This window comes from Desmodus rotundus, chromosome 5 (assembly GCF_022682495.2).
Source record: "Desmodus rotundus isolate HL8 chromosome 5, HLdesRot8A.1, whole genome shotgun sequence".
In the NCBI taxonomy this organism is placed as follows: Eukaryota; Metazoa; Chordata; class Mammalia; order Chiroptera; family Phyllostomidae; genus Desmodus; species Desmodus rotundus.
This window is the reverse complement of record NC_071391.1, coordinates 44,787,513-44,807,368: the sequence shown is the minus strand read 5'-3', so window position 1 is coordinate 44,807,368 and position 19,856 is coordinate 44,787,513. Positions and strand designations below refer to the sequence as shown.

At 38.4% G+C, this 19,856-nt stretch overlaps 2 protein-coding genes across 2 annotated transcripts; both read right to left on the bottom strand.

Annotated features, from left to right (window-relative positions):
• Window positions 1–3,209: 3,209 nt before the first annotated feature.
• Window positions 3,210–7,198, bottom strand: OR51L1 (olfactory receptor family 51 subfamily L member 1). The gene is made up of 2 exons (XM_045181981.2): window positions 7,135–7,198; window positions 3,210–6,273 (listed from the first exon to the last, which is right to left on the bottom strand). Exon 2 carries the CDS (start codon window positions 6,264–6,266, stop codon window positions 5,319–5,321), a length of 948 nt encoding a protein of 315 aa, XP_045037916.2. The 5' UTR covers window positions 6,267–6,273; window positions 7,135–7,198; the 3' UTR covers window positions 3,210–5,318.
• A 2,543-nt stretch (window positions 7,199–9,741) lies between these two features.
• On the bottom strand, window positions 9,742–13,444 carry MMP26 (matrix metallopeptidase 26). Its single transcript, XM_024572546.2, is given in 8 exon segments — window positions 9,742–9,770; window positions 9,854–10,015; window positions 10,506–10,631; window positions 11,256–11,382; window positions 11,384–11,405; window positions 11,794–11,995; window positions 11,998–12,013; window positions 13,346–13,444. Coding segments are annotated over 8 exon segments (783 nt in total).
• Window positions 13,445–19,856: the final 6,412 nt, after the last annotated feature.

The window sequence follows — 19,856 nt, the reverse complement described above, 5'->3', positions numbered from 1 at the left end:
TCAGACATATGGTATCCAGAAGGCATTTATGAATTGCTGAAATTTGTGTATAGCAGATGTCCACGTGGGAAACAGGAGTTGCGAGAATCCTTAATTTAAGGCAGTAATTCTCAGCAAGAAGAAAATTTTTTCCTAAAGGGATATTTGACCATGTCTGGAGGCATTTTCTATTGTCACAACTGGGGCAATGTTAAGGGCGTCTGGTTTGCACATAGTAGGCGTGCTCCTGAAACGTCTTACAAGGAGCACACAGTTCCCACAACAAAGAATTGTTCAGTCCAAATGGTAAGAGTGCCAAGACAGAGAAACTTTGTTTTAAACTGGGAGGAGGGAACAGGAAGAAATGGGGTTGGGGGAGGTGAGGGAACAAAACTGAACTAAAACTCAGTATTCGGTGTTTAAGTCTCAGGGTAATATGAAGGCCAAAATGCACAGGCTCTGTGACTACGACAGTAAAGAGCCTGGACTATGGAGCCAAAGGTGCTTATCTTTGAATTCTGGTGGGTAACCTAGGCAACACTGCTACTCAGACTTTTTGCCTTGGTTTCCTTATGTGTACAATGAGTTCATAATAACTTATCTGTCTCCTTTGTTTTTTAAATGTTCAATGAGTTAATATATGTATACCTTTAGAAAATATTAAGTACTGAATAATAGACAACCAAAAATTGATTCCCTGATCCTTTGGTACAGATTTGTTATTAAATTAATCATTTCTAGTATTCTTCCAATCTGCCAATTCTGTGACCCTGTATTTTATGCTCTGAGCTGAAACTGATTTCAAAGACCCTGCCAAGTATTTTCAAAGGGTACATCAAATTTCACAGACGTTAAATAATTAAATCATAAGGCCGATTTCTCTGAATCTCACCTCATGAGTATCAGATGGCATTTTACTGTGCAGAGGCAAATACTTATTTATTTTTAATTAAGTTTATTGGTATGACATTGGTTAGTAAGATTATATGGGTTTCAAGTGTACAATTCTATGATGCGGCATTATTCCCAGTGGCCAAGACATGGAAACACTCAAGGTGCCCATTCATAGGTGATTAGATAAAGATGTGCTACATAGATACAGTGGAACACTACTCAGCCATCAGCAAAGATGAAACACTGCCATTTGCAACATCATGGACAGGCCTTAAGAATATCATGCTAAGTAAAATAACAGACAGAAAAAGTTAAGAACCATATGATTTCACTTATATGTGGGGTATAAAACTGAAAGCAAGAAATGAACAAACAAGAAAAACAAGTGCTCAGCTGGTTTGAGTATCCTCTCATACACCAAGAAGTTGAGGGTTCAATTCCCTGTCAAGGCACATACCTGGGTTGCATGTTCGATCCCAAGTGGGCAATATGAGAGGCAAACAATTGATGTTTCCCTTTCACACTGATGTTTCTCTCTGCACCTTTCTCTCTACCTAAAATCTATAAACATATCTTCGGGTGAGGATTCAAGAAGAATAAGAAGAAAAAACAAATATACAAAAATTCATACACATAGACAACGATATGGTTGTCACCTGAGAGAAGTGGGGTGGGGGGTAGTAAAAGGTAAAGGGGGTCAACTATATGGTGTTAGATGGCTTTTTAACCATGATTTGGATTTCCATGTGTGTTTTTTTTCAAAAAGCAAACTCAATTCTTGGAGAGCATGCATCTAGTTTTAAAAAGTTGCATTTCACATATTGATTTAATATGTTGACATTCTAAAATATACATTGTATCCAATGATTTTGTTTTTGGGGATTCAGCTCTCTTGGTATCTTATTAGTCAAGAAATAGTAGTAAGAATAATTTTTTTTTCTGAAAAGGGGAAATAATCCAAGCAAAATATGAACAAGTAAACCAATTACTAATCTGTCTAATGATGTTTTACCTTATTTCCACCTCCATCTATTTTAATAAGACTTAATTTAAATGATTAGTTACTATATTCACTTTTTCTTCTCCAAGATTAATCACTAACTTTGTATTTGCTGTTTTCCAAGATAACACCATTCTCCGAAACTTAAATCTCATTATTTTTCACAAATACTAACCATAAAAATCCATAATCACATTCATTTTTCTTTTAATAAAATTTTGTAGATTTTGTTGACTGAGCTGATGGGACAGCAAATAAGGCAACACCCTGTTTCAAAGTGAGTTTTATTAACCACAGAAAAATATTTAAATGTATTCACCCAAACTTAAAATTACCTTGTTACTAATTCATTTTATGAGCTGAATTAAGATAACATCAGTGTTTTGGGTTGGGAATCTGGAAAGCTCTCATTTTCTTAACGTGGTATTTTCACAGAAACACAAGTTCATCACTGAGCCTGACTCAGAGTTTCCGTGGAGGATGTGTGAAAGTTGGCAACGGAGAGTGATGTGGCTTAAGATATCAAGATGATGAAAAATGTTTATTAGATCAGTGGAGACTATTTGAGTTCTGTATCCGAATACCGACCATCTCTTAACTCATCCTATCAACTGCCGAGTGCGTTTTCTTCTCGGAATCAATTTGTCTATAGAGACATAATATGGACGGGGTTCAGTGCATCAAGAAAACAGAAATCACAGCTCTTTCCTTCAAGGCACTTTACGTGGACAAGTACAAGCCTTCACTAAAACATCTTTGTGCTAACCTCTAAAGTGGGACACCTAAAAGTATGAAAAAAAGTAGACAAATAGAACAATGAATAATAGCATGTGAAACAGATTCAAAAGTCTGGCACCCCAGTAATTTGGATGTTGGAATGATTAAAGTTGTCCCAGAGGTTCCTAAGCCTCTCCTCATTTTTTTGAATTCTTGTTTCTTCATTCTGTTCCAGTTGGATGTTTATTTCTTCTTTTTGTTCCATCAAAAGGATTTGAGTCATGAACTAAGAGCAGGGGGGTGATGCTGGAGGGTGTGGGGGTGTGCAGAGTGGAGGGGGGACAACGGGGAGAAAAAAATGAGGACAACTGTAATAGCATAATCAATAAGATATACTTTTAAAAAGTTCTCACATATGGTGGAGACGAAAAAGAAACAATAAGAGAACAAATATTTAAGAAACAATGGCTCAGTAATTTTCATCATAAATTAGTGTTCTGTAGATTATCAGGAATTTATGTCTTTGTTAAAAAGTTTATAGAGAGAAAACCACAGACCCAGGTAGCATCTTTAATGAATCATTTAAAACACTCAATGAAAGAATAACAGAAACCCTACATATGTATTTATATGAAGAAAGGAATCACTTCTTAATGATTTTTATGAAGCAAGGTATAACTAGTATCCCATAACCAGATAATAACATCACAGCAGCTTAGGCTGCAAGTTCCTTTTTCTTTTTTAAAAAGAACTTTACGTTTTATTTTTTTAATTACAGTTTACATTCACTATTATTTTGTATTAGTTTCAGGTGTACAGAATAGTGGTTAGACAATGTCATGCTTTACCATGTGCTTTCCCACTATATTTCCAGTACCTACCTGGCACCATACAGAGTGACTATATTCCTTATGCTGTACTTTACGTCCCCATGACTATTTCATAACTACTAATTTCTACTTCTTAATCCCTTCACCTCTTCACAGTTCTGTACTGAAGTGTGAACTGGGCAGTGCATGCCCATGTCCATCACAAGCCGCTTCAGAGTCCTTTCTCTTTTGAGGTAGTCTGAGCCAGTTTGGGCAAGTCTTAAGTTTCTCCTGGAGATTGGAGAATGTTACTAACACATGTCCTTTCTACACTGTTTTCTTCATGCTACCTCTTTTCCTGGAATACTTTGCCTAGTGTGCTGATAAATACTTAACTAACTCTCAAGGAAAAAAAAATTGAAGCCTTGGAATTTACAGTTTACCAATTTCGGTTTTGGAAATACTGCCATCATGGCCAATTTCCAACTACCAATGTGACATCACAGAACGTGGAGTTGGAACAAGATACGAACAATAGGCTTTCATAAGCCAGTACAAGTCAGCTTCTGCACACCAATTTCTTTTGCACTTTGTCTAGCTGGTAACAATGAATTTGACCCACAAGGTACAACTAAACTGTCAATTACTTTAATTCCTGATTTCGAATTCTTCATTGAAAATTGACCACTCTTTAATAGCAATATTGTATTATTTACCTGTTTCAATGCTGGCATCTACTAATTTTACTAATCTTTATATGTATGTATCTCCATTATTAAACTTCAATTTTTAACATGAAGACCGTGCATTCTGTTTTGTGTATGTCCACAGTATTGAAAGCAGTAATTGTTACAGCCAGTATTTCATGTTCCTCAGTATAGTTATAGAGGGTGAGTAATCAGGCAACAGCATTTACACTTACAACTACTTCATGAGCACTCGTGACAGCTGGGTGAGACCAGCCCCACAGTGCTGTGTTCAGGCAGCAGCCATGACCCCATGACAGGTATGAGGTAATAAAATATCACCATTAAAAACAGACATGTAAGTCATCTTAGTGTAGAAGAAGAAAGTAATGTGTTATCTACAATAAAGAAACTGAGGAAGACACAATATTAAAGATCCACACAGGCATGCAGAACAAGAGGAGAAAATATTACCAAAAGATAAGGGTGGTTATTTTGCCAAACTCCCAGCTCACTCACAGATTAAGTCATCAAATCTTGTGCTGTAGTAATGAACAGGGAATCTGTACATTTGCCCAGATGTTCAGACCTGCACTCCCATGCCGCTCCCATGTTTCTGCCTCAGTACTTGCTGGTACATTAAAAGAGCAGATAGGTCTACAGTGGCAGCTGGAGACAGGGCATCACTGCCTGGTGATGAGATGAAGACTTAGTCCATAGCCAATAGCCACGGTAGCAGTTCAAAGTTCTTGCCCCAAGAAATCAGAAATGTTTTCATAAACAATTATAAAATTTTAGCAGGAGAAACACAATATGGGGAAACATATTAGAAGAAGAGAAAGATTGATTTCTGGGTTTTAGGTCATAAACATGAGAAACTATATTAACATACTTATATTTCATAAGTAATGCTATTTATATTATTATTTATAATAATTTAATAATATTAACAATGTTCCAGTTTTCAAAAACAATCTCTTTTATATACAGTGTATGTTATAGGTCTCATAATTACCTTGGGGATTAAAATAAAATGATTAAAAGGCCATGCTTATCACAATCTGGCTCTGAAAAACCTGCATCTCATAAGGACTGATTATCTGAGGTCATATATCTAGGAAGTGGAAGAACTAGGAGTTTAAACAGATGCTTAAGCCCCAAATATTTTACTTCTCATCAACTCCAGTAGTTGCCCCAAGATTTTTCAGTGGGAAAACTGGAGAATAGAGTTCTTTAAAGCCTCCTCCCTAGTCCCAACTTGCGGAGAATTTCTAGCCGAATCTGTTTGGTCTTGACACTGTAGACAATGGGGTTAAGCACTGGGGGAAGGAGCAGGTAGATGTTAGCCATGAGGACGTGGACTACAGGAGACAGATGCTTCCCGAAGCGATGGGCCATTGACACTCCAATAACTGGCACAAAGAAGATGAGCACCACGCAGATATGGGACACACATGTGTTGAGTGCTTTGAGCCGCTCTTCACCAGTTGCAATGCTCAGCACAGCATTCAGAATCAGGACATAAGAAAGAAGTATTAAGACTGAATCTACGCCTAGTGTGGCAATAACTATGCACAGGCCATAAATGTTGTTGATCCTGACATCTGAACAGGACAATTTCAGAACATCTTGGTGTAAACAGAAAGGATGGGAGAGGACATTGTCGTGGCAGTAGTGATAATGGCTCAGCAGCAAAGGTGTGGGTAGTACAACTCCCATGCTTCTTAGCAAGCAGGCCAAACCAATCTTACCTATTACACTGTTGGTGAGGATGGCGGTATAGTGAAGTGGACGACAGATAGCAACAAAACGGTCAAAGGCCATGGCCAATAGCAGTGAAGATTCCAGGAACGTGAATGTGTGGATGAAGAAGAGCTGAGCATAGCAAGCACTTGCCTGAATCTTTCGAGTATTCAACCATAAAACAGAAAATATAGTGGGAAGTGTGGACAAGGACATACCTAGGTCATTTAGTGCCAAGATAGAAAGGAAATAATACATGGGCTGGTGGAGAGAGGACTCAATCCAAATGACAGACAGAATGGTAATATTACCAATAAATGATCCCAAGAATACACAGCAGAATAGAATTGAGAGCCAAGAATGAGCATACTCCAGTCCAGGAAAACCCTTCAGAATAAATATGGGCTCCATAGTACCACTGGTATTCCAGACCACCATGGTGACCCTGGCGAACAGTGAGGAATAGTTTCTGTTATTCTTTTTTATCCCTCAAAGTTATCCCTTGTGAGCATAAGCAGTGCAATCAGAATACAATACATATTTCCTCTAACCTCGCAGAGGAATAAAGGAGGTACCTTTTATGGTTCTCACGTAAGAAACATTTTCCAGGAAAAACAAATTCTGGAACAAAAGTGTGTACTACACAAACCTGGTAATCTCTGACAGGGACTTTGATGAGTTTGCATGGACAGTCTTCCACTGATTAGCCCATCTTAAAATTGTTAAGAAGGATTGGAGTAGAATATTACATTTCATACACTTCCAAATTGTTTACCTCTAAGGAGAATGACATTCACTTGCTCTCCTGCATAAATTGTACATTGTCCTTTTAATGATTTTACTTTGTTTAGCCCTTGTAGATTAACGTAAACTATGCCAAAATCTACTTATGACTTATTTGCAATTAAAAAATTAACACTTACCTGAAATTTGCACATAAGCCAATTACATCAATATGAATGCTTAATTATGTTAATTAGGTAGTCTTTTTCCCAAATAATCCAGTTTCATTTTTCTTTATAGGCTTAAATTTTTCTCCATTGTAGGAAGGGAAAGTCATATTCTCTCTCTCTCTCTCTTTCTCTCTTTCTCTCTCTGTCTCTCTCTTTCTCTCTCCCATTAATTTACTCTCTAAACATCTTTATCCTCATATTCTGCTCAGGTTGCCATTTCTTTCTATTTTCTTTTTACCTAAATTTATCACCAAATAAATCTCTACTTTTTCCAGTCCTTTTATCGCCTTTCTTCTAATTTTTCTTTGTATTTCTGTGATTTTAGTTCTTGCTCTCTTTGGTATATTCCTCACCTGAGAAGAGTTGCATCTCTGTGTGAAGAGCAAACATAAACTGATTATATATGCTACAGTTTTGATTCTCCAAGGACCTCAGGTACTGAAAAACCTTTGATTCCATGAATAATGAGGCTTGAATGCTTTCACTATCTGTATAAATACTCCTGGGGTAGGACATTTGGGATTGGTGTCACAGTTTGCTGGATCCCCAGAGCAGTCATTAATATAAATAGCCTTTAACTACAGCTGTGCCAGGAACATATGACTATGATCTTGGAAACTGTAGAAATGTGTCCCTTCATCCATCCACCACACCTAGTCTTTTCTTTCAAATCTAATAGTTTTCCCTTCTCGAATGAGCATATGAGAGTGAACTCATGGCTCCTGCTCGAACTCAGAGGAATACTAAAATTTCAGCTTCTTTAGGGGCATTCATATAAAACTAAGGTAGTTAAGTGTGATAATAGGCCCTTCTACAATATTATAAGGTCTTTACCCCTTCTCCATGGACAGGGTTGTTCATTAGCTATGTGTTTACTAATAATTTATTAAGCAACAGTAGGACTCAAGTTTCCATACTGAGCTCTGTAAAAACTATTATCTGGAACATCACTACTTCCATAGTACTCAGCATAAAGCAAGGCTTCCCAATACACCTTTATCTTAGCTTATATCTTGACTACCCACCACTTGGAATTTGTTTATAAACTTTAGAAATAACTTGTGATTTTCTTTCAAAACATATATTTAGACTTTTATTGAGAATGAAATTGAAATTGATCTATAGCTCAATCTTGGGAGAATTAAAAATTTTAAATTACCAGATTTTCCAGTTTAAGAACAAATACCTCAGTAAATTAAGGTCTTTATTTTTTCAAAATATTGTTTTGTCCTTTTCTGTTAAGAGGTATTATACATCTTACATTAGATTCATTTTTATGTGTTTGATATTGATTTATGCTAATGGTAATAGAGCTCATAGATTATGTTTTTCTAAGTCTTTGGTACTGATATATAAAAATAAAATCATGGAAAAATGTAATAAAGAATAAACTATTAAAATAAATAATTTTTAAAAAATAAAATAAATCAAATTATTACATGCAAAAGTCCAGAGGATCCTGTTAAGAAATTAAGAGAGCTTATTCAGGTAATAGATATGTAAGCCAGGAAACAGAGCCCTCAGTTTGAAAAGAGAATATGTTCCTAGAGGGAGGGGACAAGCATGTTTTCTAAAGGCACGAGTTGTAAGGAGCTGGTGATCAAAGAGATGGGTTGCTAGGAAAAACAAGACCATAAACTTACATCATTCATTTTCTGACTGGTCTTTCAATGTTTGGCTGAGTCAAACATTGCACTGGTCAAGTAAATGGGGTTGGTTGTGAGGTGAGAACAATGGATAATATATGATAAAACATTTATCAAGTCCTAGTTTCAGCCCAGGCCTGTAGAACAAACAAAACAACAGAAAAAAAAGCTGGTCTTTGATCACACAATTACAGTCCAGGGAATACTATTTACCAGCGATGCAAGGAGCATGCCCTATCAACCAGTACAATCAGCACAGCACGGCTGCTGGCTCTGCAGGCGGTTTTAGAGTCCAAAAGGGCTAAGTCATGCCTTGCAAGCAGCTTCAGAGCTCAAGTTGCAAAAACCTAAATGTTAGGCCATAAGTTATGGCATTAAATTTCTTATAAGACCTCAGTATTTGTCAGAAATTAACACCTGTGAGGTGAAGAAGAGCATCGCACAAAGAGAAAAATGAACTGCAGGCCGCACGGGCCAGTCTTGGCCAGCACACCTACACTCTGCTGTATCTCTCTAAAGAATTTCCCTGTGTCATGTGAACATGGTGAGACATTTGCCTCCAGCTTCACCCATTCGTGCATGTGGGTGGAGATGGGTGTGACTGCAGGGAAAAAGCTTTCCTCTGAAAGCTGACGCAACTTAGAGACCCTGGTCACGTCATGTCCCGTAACTCAAAGGATTTTCACCAGTTTTACTGTCTTATTTCTCATCTACTTTCCTCCAGTTACTCTTGGGAACTCAAATTATCGTTTTATGTGCAGCGACTTCAGTTTTTCAGAAGTCACTCTCAAATACTATTTGTATTTTCAAAAACAAGTATATCGGCTTATCTTAATATATATACTGTATTGTTTTTGCAATGAAAACATTAATATTAAAATAGTTTCTTTATGAAATTTTCTTTTTATATGACTTGCTCTTGTCCATTTTTTACCCCTTTGTTAGTACAATCTTTCCTGACCCATTTTTGAAATAATGTCCCTATGTAATGTACTAGCCTCACTTCCCTTGGCAGATGTCTTTACTTCAGCTTACCACCCAAAACTCAGTTTTCTCATTTTAGGCTTTTTATTACCAGGGGAATATTGTCTTAGGCACTACTGGAACATACCAAATGCTGAACATACCAAATTATAAGACCAAAATTTTACTCTTAAAAACCATCTTTATTTTGACCCTGAAGTGTTCTGAGTTTTGAATGGAACCTGGTCAGCCTGACCAGGCAGTCTCCAAGGCTAGTTTAGCGAGTTGAGTTCTTTGATCCTCCAATGAAGCCACTGAAATGTCAGGTTAAATGATTCTTCTGTGTTGGCATCAAGGCATTTCAGATGAACATCTTTCTCCTAATGGAGGCAGAAAAATTAGTACACTTCAAGTGAATTTTTCTGCTCAGATTCTCCTCCCTTCCAGGAGAGGGGACACAGACCATACAATTGCTGGATTCTTTGGATATCATCAACATCAAGGTGGAAGGTTCTAGGGTTCTGATAAACATATCTGGGGTACATGATGGAGTTCTGATGCATGGAGTACCAGAGGCCTAGAGAATGACCCAGCTCATGAATGGCAACCAGGAGCACATTAAACCCTGAAAAGGCACAAAAAATAGAGATAAAACTTAACTGTGCATAGAGCATGCAGAAACTGATGTGTGAAAAATAAGGAAGAAAAAAGGAGAGAACAGAAAGGGAAGAGAGAACAGCAAAGGAGGAAAGAACAAATGTTACAGTCCCCCCTCCGAAGAAAAAGGTAGGCAGACAGGGGAACCTAAGCGGGATACAAAATGGCAAAATATATAAATAGATAAATTGAAAGTAAACAGAAACATGGAGAAATTTGATAACTAGAAGAAAGAGATAGAGAAAAGCAAAATATGAATGTGTTTATTATAGGAGCATCTTTGTTTAGAAATAATCCCACCTCTTCCCATTCAAATAGGAGACCCAATTCCACAGCCAAATCTTTCCAGCTAACACTGAGCACTCTGAAACCTTGCCTCTATCCTCTTTACTGTATTCCAGACTCAAATGCAGACCATCAATGTCAGTTTTAGCACCCCCACCACATCAGGTTTTTACCTTTGTATGAAGTTGACCAACGTTCTCCCTTGTCAAAGTGGATAATTCCTGGAGTTTCAGAATTTGGTAAAAAGGCATGGGCTAAGATATGACCTGACCCATCAAAGGGCCAGCCATCTCCATGGTCTGTGGACAAGGACAGAAGCTACTGTCACAAAAAGGGCGTGGTGGGGTGGGGTGTGCAGGAGAGTTGGGTCAAGAGCAGGAATGGCCTTAGATAAGCTGCAAAGCCTTAGGGTACTATGCAACAGGGTATTGCTGAGGTATGAGAGAACTAAGGCACCATCTGTGCAGAGCAATAGAGTGGGGCCAAAATCCTAGCTACCTGTCTTCTGTGGTAAAAGAACAGGGAAAGATGGCAAAGACTGATTAAGAGTTTTAAGTTAGACACAAAAACCTCCTCTAAAACTGGAGGGGAGAAAACTAGACTCTACACGTTTTATAAATACGTTGGATCAACTTTGGGAAGCATTTCAACAGATTGGAGGGCTATACAACTTTCTTTGAGAAGGAAAATGTTTAATTCTTCCTCCCTTGCTTTGTTCACTCCCTTGCATCCCCTCACCTACCTACTCTTTCATTGCAGTAAAATGTTTTTCCCATGTTATTGACTAATTATTTCCATTAGGATTTTGTCTGAATATTTTTCTGAGGAGCTGGACTAGGTGGAGCAAGTGTTTTGCTCATAGATTGAGACTACTTGCATGTTACATTGGACACCGGATCGTCTCTCCCATATCAGTTTCTTACCCAACTGCCAGAAAGAAAACTTAATGTCTGCATCTTGACCCTTCACTTTCTGGAAGATCAAGGAGGTCACATTGCTCCCGATGGAAACTGCATCATGTATAATGCCACTCACTGTAGACAGATTCATAATCTCTTGGGTAATTGATAATCCTGAAAGAAGAGAGTTTTAAGTGGAATGGCTCCAAGGTAGGGGAATTATCCTTGTTCTAAAAAAGAATGACTCTGAGGCAATTCACTGAATATTTGAGGGCCTCATTTTGCTCATCTGTAAAATAGATAAATCTTAGACTCATTGAGTCAGAAACCCAAGGACTTAAACTTGCAAAACGTGGATTTCTAATAATTTTAATAAATTTCTCATGTTATTCTTATGTACACAAAAGTCTGAGAACTACAACCCTTACAAGGTAATTGTGATTTAAAAACAAAGTGAGACAGGGAAAACAGAAGATGGTAGAAGTGCCTCCAGGAGGGACATTGTAGGAAGTCCTTTGAGGTAATCACCCCACTCATCCCTCCAGGTCTTAGCACCGAGCACCTATAGGTCAGAGTGTGCTCATTCCATTTGGAACCTTCTGGAGAGATGGAGTAGTTAGCCATATCAGTTATTTCATAGTGAGGGTGGTGCAGCATAGCCAGCTTCTGTTCATCCTGAGGGTCTGTCTTGTTCAAATAGTTCTGCTGCAGAAACTGCATCTCCTCCCCCAGGGTAAGGAGTGGCTGTTCTTTCCTGGTCAAGGAAACAGATGGAAATCATCCTGGTGTCCAGGATGACAAGGAAGGGATGAGTACGTAGAGATGATCAGGGCAGACTCAGAGGATCAGAAACCCAGGGCGGAGTCTTGTTTGAGGGCCTGGGAAAGATGGCTCTTTGTCTACCCAGACTTCTTCATAAACCTCCTGTTCTGTCAAATCATGACCACTGTCCCTGATTCTCCTGTCCCAGGGGAGGTAATATTAAACACAGTGGGTAAAATTAAAGTAACCTAGATAACCTGTTAAAAAACCTCTAAAAATAAACCACCCAAGTCTCAGGAGAGAAAGGCCCAAGAATAAAGACTGTGAAAGCATTAGGTGAGAACTGACCAGGTAGATGGCCTCTGAGCTTTCTAATCAGCCTTAGGACAGAATCTATGGCACTTCAGACCTACTGTGCCTGGTTCTGCATACTCAGTCCATTTAAACTTACTCACTGCATGCCATTAAAATACTTTTTAAAAGCTCATTTATCAGCCACTCCCTGTCTTCACTGACTTTCTTAGCCAGCCTAGTGTACTAAATTTTAACTTTCAGAAAAAGAAATCGCACCTTGTATTATAGTCAATCTTTCTGTCTTTGTTTGAATTCTACCCAAACTGAAAGTATTTTAAGAGCAGTTTTCATGTCTAATACAACAGGGTCTACACAACAGTTCTTAAGATAGTACTTGATATAAATCTGTGATAAAGTTTTGCCTTTTTTATCAAGTTGCATTTTTATGCTTTTATTTTATTGTGACCTTGGCTAGGCACTAAGATTTACCTGATTTACCATGTTTTTCTGGGTTGGGCTAAGGATTAACAGGATATTTTACCTGTTTCCTGAACAGGTAAAATACATGACTAAAATGGGTTATAAGGGATTTTAGGTATTTTGGGTGCTTAGTAGTTATGGAACAAATTCAGTTTCTTGGGGAATTTGAAAGTGTATAGCAGAAAGTTTGAGAGATTTCTCTGTCAACAGAAATACCATATTTATTAGTTCATTTGAATTCCTTTCCTTGATCCCTTACTACCTAACAACTCAGAGATCCTGACACCTGTGTGTTCCCTTTCTATCCTCGAGAAGGCCAAGAGCATGAGACATGAGCTCTAGGGCTGAATTATTAATTATGCACAATAAGCACAATACTTTTTTGGGGGGCAAAAATGATTTAATTACTTTTAAAATCAGAAAAGATAAACTTAGAGATTGAAGAAAATGATTTATTATGTGATATTAGTATATTTATCTTTATAACATGTAGTAATGAGCATGCAAATAACACACATGTGGAAAAAGAGCCCATGATAGTTACAACGTGATTATGTGGTCCTGATCAGCACACCTACCTTAGCAAAGTCCACTCCTTTATGGTCAGTAGCAGGGGGCACTGGGAAGGTCAGGCACCATGGCAGGAAAATAGTAGCTTTTAAGATGACAGGCTGCATGACAAATGCTCATTTCTTCCCCTGCCTGAATCCATGTAGACAGATGAGAGATAGATAGATAGATAGATGATAGATAGATAGATAGATAGATGACAGATAGATAGGTAGGTAGATAGATAGATAGATAGATAGATAGATAGATAGATAGATGACGGACAAATAGAGTAAACTACTACTTAGCAACAGCAGGGAACAAATTACCAACACAGGCAACAGCAAAACATTATTGAGTTAAAGAAGTGAGATTATGATTATGTATATGAAGTTCAACAAAAGGCAAAATTAATTTACAGAAAGTAATCAGAACAATGATTTCCCCTGTTGTAAAGGGGAGAGGACTGGTGGTATGAGAGCACAAGGAAACTTTATCAGACAATGATTATCTATTTCTTGACTAGAGTCAGGGTAATAAGGATGGTTTCACTTTTCAAAACTCAGTGCACTGTACTCTTATTATCTGTGTATTTTATCATGCACTAATTAGACCTCTATAATATAAACACAAGAAAAATGTAGATCACAATAAGGTGCCAAAGGTTACATCTATTTTATCATGAAGGGTATAGGACTATAAATGGTAAGATATGTGATTAGAAGGGCATATTCATAATAATGTTGTTGATGTTATTTTAATGTGAAAGTGCTATATAAACTTGCTAATGTTATAAAAGAAGGAAGTTGTATTCTGAAAATATAGGCAAATAATTAACAGTCAACCTTAAGAATTAATACGAACGAAGTTATCCTTGATAAACTTAGAGGAGAGAACATCCTAAATACGAAAAAGGCAAGGTGCATTAGGATTGCCTAAGGAACTACAGATGTTCACTGTTAGATAGGAATGGTGTAAAGACAGTTCCTCTCTTATAGCCTCTTTCACCTCTGTAAAATATGAATTTGTTCCCTGAAACTTCATGGTGACATAGGCCTTATTTAATCTTCATTTCAAAGATGAATGCGCTGAGGACTTAGGTAATTAGGAAATTACCTTTTCATGGAGATGGTAAAAATGTTAAGATTTGCATCTACATCTGGTTAACTCTATAGCAGATTTTATTAAATAGGACATACTGCTTATCTTTACTGGCTGATATCCATCATTATACTATCAACTTATATTTCACGCTTCTTTAATTTGAATAAATTCACAGACTTTGGGGTCTAAGCTCAGTGGAGTCACAATGAAAGAAAGAATGCTTAACTATGCTTAAAAGTTAGTAAAAGTTATTCTAAACCTATCACAACATTGAAAAAAGAGATGTGAAAACCTTCTTCTTCAGTGTCTTATGTCTCCTTAGTGTCTCTGAAATAGCCCCTCACACTCATCAAATCCCCAGAATTCACCTGCACTCTTCCATTGTGAGTTTCTCTTTTTTCTCCATTCCTAGTTTCTTCATTATTCTTCTGTGCATCTGAAGTGGCCAATCAGAGTTCGGCTTCCTTCATCTAGTGTAGACATGTCTAGGATACAGAAATGAAGTCCCTTCTGTCCTCATGGAGGGGCACAATCAGAGTCACCTCTTAAAGATAGTTCTTCAATTACTTTTACTTATTCTTGAAATTCTGTGTCAGAATTGTTAGTAAATTAAATATCCTTACGTTTGCAGGCCTATAAACTACACTGTAAACTTATAAAGGACAGAGACTTCTTCAATTTGTATTCAGAGATGTAGCACTGTAACAGGGTGCAGCCAAGAGGGGAGCCCCAAATAGGGATTTGTAATGGGGTCCAGAACTCAAGGTGTCCAGGAAATATTAGAAAAATATATATAGGATGTCCTCATTCCCACAAGCCTGAGCTGAGGGGACACATGGAGCAGGGCCATTCAGAGCTGTTTTGTATAGCAACAGCTCTGCAGCTAACCTCTGGCACCGTCATTTAACACATCCATAACCTTTAACTGATTTCATGGATATGTTAAATAGCTGTGGCCAGGCTTTGAGCCAGGGAGATGGGAGTGACTTCCACCCAAGATGTAACTGGGAAGCAACTCCCCCTGGTTACAGCGCCTGCATGAGAGCTTGGAGAAGATTGGCTCCATTCCATGGGGCCACACCTGCTCAGACTGACTATGGCAGCCCAGTAAAGCTGGGAGAATACGGGAGTGCTGGCAGGTGTAACTGATTGTAGGAGGAGTCGGAAATGGAGCTGCAGAGGAAGACTGGCACTGGGATTTAAACTCAGGCATGGCAGCCATACCAGAGAGAGGACCACACAGCTTTGGTGGAGAGATTAGAGATTACCATGCGGTTTTTGGCGGAGAAAAAGGGAGAGGACCATGCGGCTTTGGCAGAGTGGAGACCCCATGGCTGAGACACAGCTGATGGTGCTGGGAGCCTGAATCACGGACTTCTACTTCTTTTCCTGAGATACGGTACCCCAGACTGGGCAGAGGGGAGAAGGAAGGACTGTGTGCATCTGTGGGAATTCTAAAGGACTTTAGTATTTTAATGAAGACATGAAGTCATTACTCTAAGTCTATCACTTTTAAATAAATAATTTCTTTCCTTTTCACCAGTCCCTGGCATTGAGATACGTCTTTCCTCTGGTGGCCGTCAAGGCGAACCTAGTAGGTGGGGGGGGGGGACCCCGAGAAGAAAGAGGGGATCCTTTCCATAATTGTATATCATTCACTCCGCTGGTGAGCAGAGTCTACTTACCAACAGAAACCACCTTGCGAACCAGTGCTGGGTTAGGAAAGCCTGACATGTGATTGACAAACTTTTAGAGGTTCTGTTTGGACAAGCTGGGAGTTAAAAACACCAGTCACAGGGAAGCTCCAACTGTCTGGTAGATTTGTTACAGAACAGACCCGGCGGGGGGTGTGAACTTGTTTAATTTATTTTTAATGAAAGAACCAGGGAAAGGATTTAATCAGTTCAAAGGAGAGCCCATATAAAAGATAGATTTATAGATAGGAATGTTGCCATTAATTTGCAAATAAGTATATATATGAGTTCTTCCACCTTGCAGGACACATGCCAACTGCCTTTCCACCAGAATTGATTTGCATGTCTACTATTATGAATTACTTTGATTAGTGTATTTAAAAAAAATAACAAGCCCAAAGTGCAGTCATTTGCCCCAAGAAGACAATTGCAACTTCAACCCTTCCCAGAAATGTGAGTTTTATCAGTCAATCTGAAATTTCCTAATTAGCCTTAGTGAGGTTATCTGATGATAAATGTCTGCCTTTCCCTTCTTGAAAAGAATAGGATCTGGCCTGAAGCAGTGCTTTCTTTTGCTAATGACGTCCCTGTCTCGCCCTCCTTCTACCTGCCTGTTCTTCCCCTCTCACACAACTTCCCAGAGCACTGCTCTCTGAGATGGGGTGCCGCCTGATTCAAGAATCATTCATAAAGCCAATTAGATCTTTACATTTACTCAGTTGAATTTTTGTTTTTCAACAGCTATTAGTATCTACAACTTTCAGAGCTGGAAAATAGCTCAAAAGCAATGAAAACTCAAAGTCCTCACATAATCAGAATCACATACAGTAATCCATAAGGGTGTGTTCTAAACATGTAAAATTGTCTGTCGAAGTGTACATTTCCCCCTACTGTCTCCCTCATTTTAATAAAATAGAATTTCTGAGAAAGCTTATTCTTGATTACAAAAAAGTCTTCCCTCATCAGATCTGGCCTAATTATTTACACAAATGCAGAATGTTAATTTACCACACAGGACTTCTTAAGTTGCAGTGCTAAAGATTTCCCTACAGAATCTTAGATTGGACGTTTAAAAGTTGCTTTATATGCTATATCTAGTATAGGGGATTGTAACCAAGAAATTATCTCCAACCATTATCTCCAATATTCCTTCAGGTACCTATACATCTGGGCGTTATTTTATTTTCTCAGACTCCCCAAAGTATCCCAGGATCCTGGCCCGACACAGAAGTGATCTCTCTTACAGCTGCAGATGTTCCCAGGGCTCAGGCACCCTAAGGACTGCAACACACTGTGGGTTCTTGGTTTTGCAGAGGAAGGGATTCTACATAGAGGCAGCATAAAGTGGAAGAGAGTTTATTAGTGGAGCAGTGGGACAAAGACTACTTCACAGGCAAAGCAGCCCTTCCTTAAGTGGGATTTACTTGTTCTGTTGCGGCTCCTTTAATTAAGGATAAAGCATTCAATAAGAGGGAGAAATAATCCGAATTTTTCCAGGAAAGGGGTAGAGACTTTTCAGAAGAACTCTGTCAGGCATTTTTTGATCTTTTAGGACTTTCTGTTTCCAAACTTCGTGGCTCTGGGTGTGTCGTTTAGCATGCTTGAAAACTTGGTGTTCATGCGGCTTGTCACCTACTGGACCCAATAAGCAGAGACAGGGATTGAATCTTTATGGGAGTTTTATTCAGATGGTCTGCGATCTTCTCAGATATGAAGAAGGGTGGGTTTGTACCCTAACAGACCATCTTAAATTCCATTTTAAAACAACCACTTTTGTAAGGAGAAGAAAAATGTAGATAAGGGGTTCAGAATTCAGGGAAAAAGTTAATCAGATCAAAGCTGCAGCATTCTTTCATCTGTGTCCTGGTTGGTGGTCTTTATCTGTGCTCTGGGCCACGGAAGACTCTCCCTGGAGTACAATGGCCCAGAAAAACCATCTTGATGGCTCGCAGTCCTCCTGAGGCACAAGGGTGGAATTGCTTACAGTCTCCTGGAGTCAAAGTGGGTCATACATTCAGTTCCTGAAACAATAGCTTTTTACATACATTGATTACTAAGCTTATTCACTATTACCTGAAACTAAAAATTTTCCAACATTTGAATTCCACGTCATGCTGGTGTATTATAATGAGCATATAATGAGACCAAGGGTCACCATAAGGTGACATTTGTCACCATGTTAGATCAAGCTGGTCTTCTGCTGGTTCTAAGCCATAAATCCATTGGAAGTTGCTCCTACTATCTCCTTGATAGTCCCTGTTACCCTTACAGGTTAAACCCTTTCACTACATACCTCATCTCATTACCTCCTCTGAAAGGTCTGGGCCTCTAAGCCAAATAACAGGCATTGGAGAGGGAACATTTTTATTCTACCTGTCTAGTTTCTTTGGCTGGTCTAATCATCAAATTAACATAAAATAGATTAACAGGAGGAAAACAAATTTAATTACATACGTACAGAGGATTTGGGGGCCCCCTAAGACTATAAGAACCATAGGCAGTTAGGATAAAAAGACTTACATGTAATTCTGAGTTAAAGGGGAAAGGAGGATAGAGGTCTAAGGCTTCAAAGGGAAGGAAGACAATTCACAGGAGTATGGGAAGAGCAAATGTTTGGTAAACAAATGTTTGCTGGGCCTTGCAGAGACAATGGAATACAGAGAGAACTTTGATCTCCAGTTCCTGGAGTGAGCTTCCCCTATCCCACCACACCTAGCCTGTATCTTTGTAATTATCTATGGTAATAATATAGTTCCTGGGCCAGGCCCTTTATCTAAATCATTTGAGGGAGTTAAAGTGGAGGTTATAAGCTCTTTCTGCATTTTTGGGGTTCTTGATTATCCATAGCTCAAAATAGTGGCACATTCTGAAGAGGTTTGTTCTGAATCCCTTCGCAGGCTAGTTTATGTGGGAGGGCTTTGTCAGCACAGACCCTAAAAAAGTCAGCCTTAGTTCTCTAGAAGTGAGCAGTTATTCCGGATTTAATGCGCAATATTTGTAAGTATGACATTTCAGGAAAAGCCCTGGCTGCATAACTAATTTTTCAAATTATGTCCTAATTAAAAAGAGCACAGGTTCTTATTGTACCTGTGCAAATAGCACATGGTCATGAAAAGCAAGGACAGTTTAGAAGTTTCTGAACTTTAAGGAGTCAGTGAGAATCAGGTCTAACTTCAAAATGCTTCATTTCAGTTTACAGAAGCAGAGTCTAAACAACATCAACAATATTACAAGCAAATGCCATGAGATGTTTCTCATCAATTTATTCAGCCTCATGCAATGAGTTCTTATTTCACTGGATCGTGGGTTAGCAGGCCCATGAAACTACCTGTTTCTTGATTTCAAAGTGTCCTGGATATTGTGACTCAGCCCACTGGAATACTGGCATATCTCAGTTTATTGTGCTTCACTTCCTTGTATTTCACAGATAATGAGTTCACATCAACATCGAGGCAAAACCCTGTACCAGCAAAAGAATCACAAATCACTGAAAGCTCAGATGATAATTAACATTTTTTATCAATAAGGTATGTTTAATTAAGTTATATACATTTTTTGGACATAATGTTATTGTACACCTACTAGGCTGCATTATATACTATAAACATAACTTTTATAAGCACTAAGAACCAAAAAAATTGTTTGAATTTGTTGCAAAAGTCACTTCATTGCAGTGGTCTGGAGCCGAACCTGTAGTATCTCCAAGTTATGCCTGTATCTGAAAGTTGCTCAAGAGTCTACT